The 3364-nt window shown below is 25.9% G+C and overlaps 1 protein-coding gene across 1 annotated transcript in view; it reads left to right on the forward strand.

The window, feature by feature from the left end:
- The window catches only part of LOC105621459, a 7656-nt gene that overhangs the window by 700 nt on the left and 3592 nt on the right, over positions 1 to 3364 (forward strand). The window contains exon 2 of the mRNA XM_012202926.1: positions 2153 to 2227. Within this exon, the coding sequence (XP_012058316.1) occupies positions 2153 to 2227 (75 nt within the window). The remainder of the gene's footprint in view (positions 1 to 2152; positions 2228 to 3364) is intronic.

Below are 3364 nucleotides of genomic sequence, written 5' to 3' on the forward strand. Positions count from 1 at the left end.
TATATATATATATATATATATATATATATATATATATATACGTATATATTATATAATACATATACATACATATACATATATAATATATATAAGAACACCTGATCTTGTATATTAAGAAATATGAAAAAAATTATTATTAGAATTTGTAATCTGAAATATTTAGTTATGAAAACGAGTTATTATTTCTGAAACTTTAATCTTTTGTAAAAATTCTTCTTGGTTTCAAATTATTTACATTTCCTAATTTATAATTAACTTGAATAATCGGAAATTGAGTTGCAATAACGCATATTCGAGCATCAAAATATCCGGAATCACTGTACTATTCTAATCTAGACAAGAAAAGAGCAAAAGTAAATTAGACCTTCTATTATGTTAATTGCTTCCTGCCGTTATTCGCTCGATATGCATAACATCAGTTGCAGAATATAGTATTATTTCCGAAACTGATACATGATACAGATACTAAAAACGTTAAAATGCAATACCCGAAGCATGCCCGTGCATTTTTACGCTGGGATGAATTTACATGAGAGCAACATGCTGCATACAATGTCTATCATCTTGGAACAATACCGACTGATTTGCCATCTGTACGCGCAAGTCGCACACGAATTACATAATAATGCAAATGTATTTTCAAGAGTCGCTTTGCAACACTCGTATGTTGCGTATTCTTGATAGTGATTTCCTGTTAATTTTTTTTTACGCAAAATCCAATATGTACGATCTAACATACAATGCGAAACTTCTTTTGATTGACGTATGCGTTTTTTTTTGCCATTTTAAAATATACCACATGAGGAAAAAAATTGCTTATTATGTAAAGTTAATATCAGATATAGACGACTGATTTTGTTCTCAGAATGTTAGCGCAATCACAATATAGAAAAAATTGTCTAATGAAAAAATCATCATAATATTTTTAAGAAATTTTCATATTTCATATCTATGAAAATTTCTGAAAAATACCTTAAATTTGTTTAGATTCTTTTCTATATGGGTTATAAAAATATTTAAATATTTCATAATTTAATATATAAAGAAATTCTAAAAAAAAATCTCAGCATTTTCTGAAAAATATTTTAATTCGTAGAAAAAAATCTGAGAAATTTTGTAAAAAGTTATAAAAATATATAGAAATTATATTAAATTTATATTAATTAGAAATTGTAAAAAATTTGGAAAAATTTGGAAGAATTTTAAGATTAATTTTAAGAATTTTTTATCTCCTCGTGAAAAAATTCTCATATTTCATAATATTTTTAAATATTTTTCATATTGAATTTATACAGGTTTTTGAAAAATATCTTTAACTTCTTTAAACTTTATAAATTTTCTTCAAAAATTATAGAATGATGAATCTTATAGTTTAGAATTCGTACATAAAAAGAATACTAAAAAATTTAGACTCTCAGTATTTCTGAAAAATATTCCAAACTATAAAAAAATCTTGCAAAAAAATGTTCTAATAATAGTTAATTAATTAATTAAATAAAATAAGTTACAAAATTACATAGAGATTCTAAAAAATTTTTTAATTTGTTATTAGTATACTACAAAAAAATTTTAATGAATCATTTATTTGAATAGTGCTAATTAAATATTTATTAAATATAAAAAAATAAATATAAAAAAAAATAATATATATATATACATATATATATATATATATTTAGTACAAAAAACATTAATTTGATTTAATGATAATAATAACTATTTCTTTTTATTAAATAAATATTTATTTAAATCTGGAATATTTTTTCCAATGTACTAATTCTAGAAATTTTGAAAAAATCATTGTATGAAAAATTCTAAGAAAAAATCGCTAGAGAAGGCATTTATTTATAACTCAATTAAATATATTAATCAAAAAAATCAAAGTTTCCAATAAATCATAACTATTTTCAATGTTTTAAAAAAAAATCTTTTGATCTCAGATTTAAAAATTTCAACAAAAATTTAATAAATCTTAATATAGATAAAATATTTTATAGATCTATTGTTAGTGTCTCGTATGTTGTTATTCATGATTCACAATGAAATGATTTTCTCTTTGAATCGCGAGCTTAGTTATACAATGAGAAAATTTATGCTGACTTTGCAGAACGGAATTGCGCAATCATCATCACTATGTTTTCTGACTTTGTAGAAATCCAAGAAGTCCGAACTCCACCATTGGAAAACATTCCTGGTTGCGTACGTCGCTGCGAAGAACGCCTCCTTGGTAAGAAAAGGACATTACTAATCATCTTTGTAACAAGCATTGCTTACTTTTGTATGCATATACATACGCGCGCGTAATTTCGCGTCTGAGAAATTTTTCGCCATTCGTTCGCAGTGCCGTAAGAAACGCGACGATACGTCGTCGCGATGAGACAATGATGATTCCGCTGCGCCGTCTTGGCGTGCGAAAAAGATCCTCGTGGGAAAGCGACTGACTTAACGACATGTTAAATAACGTCATTAATGCAATAACTGAGATAAGAAACCTGTTAAATTTCTTGAAAAGCGCCTGCGTATCTTTGGCCTTCAATCTATACGAAATGACGGAAGCAAATTTATACAAAACATTGTTACCTAAACAATTGCTTTCTGTTTCCTGTTCTGTTCGCTTGATTCTAAATACTAAAACAGAGAAAATGAATCAATTCTTACTTTTTATATACACTGTAACTTTTATACACACTTTTCATATAATAGCAGAAAAATATATTGGTTTTGTTTCTGTAATTCTAATCTGCTAAAGCACCGGATAAGACGTTGAGTAATACTTACAAGTAACTCATTAGGCCGCCTTTGATTTGGCTTATTTTTTATAGTTTTTTATTTAGTATTTGCAATGAAAGGAAAATAGAATAAAATAAAATAAAATTTGATTGTTTTACTTATTTATTATTTGATACAAAATTTCTATGGAAAAAATGAAATTTTTCTTTAAAATTACGATAAGGACAAAAAAGATCAAAATTGATGGGCGTTCACATAATTTATGAGGCTTACATGTGAGGATTTACAGATTTTCCGATTTTCCGATTTTGGAAAAAAAAAACGAAACATAATTTGGAATCATTTGGCATAAATTTCTTTTTTATACTATTCTTTTAAATACTATAAAATAAAAAACACTATTGTACATAAGCCAAATCAGAGGCGATCCAATGAGAAATGTTACTTATTAGAAAGATTACTTTTCTGATATAATGAATGTAAAAATCTAAATTTGTAAGCACGAGGCAGATTGCTGCTTAGTAAGACTGACGATATAACATATATCGATAATATTTATTTATAATATGTATCGTAATTCTCTCTCTCTCTATCTCTCTCTCTCTCTCTCTCTCTCCTCCCTCCTCCTCCTCCT

Source organism: Atta cephalotes (genome assembly GCF_000143395.1).
Source record: "Atta cephalotes unplaced genomic scaffold scaffold00033, whole genome shotgun sequence".
Classification (NCBI taxonomy): Eukaryota; Metazoa; Arthropoda; class Insecta; order Hymenoptera; family Formicidae; genus Atta; species Atta cephalotes.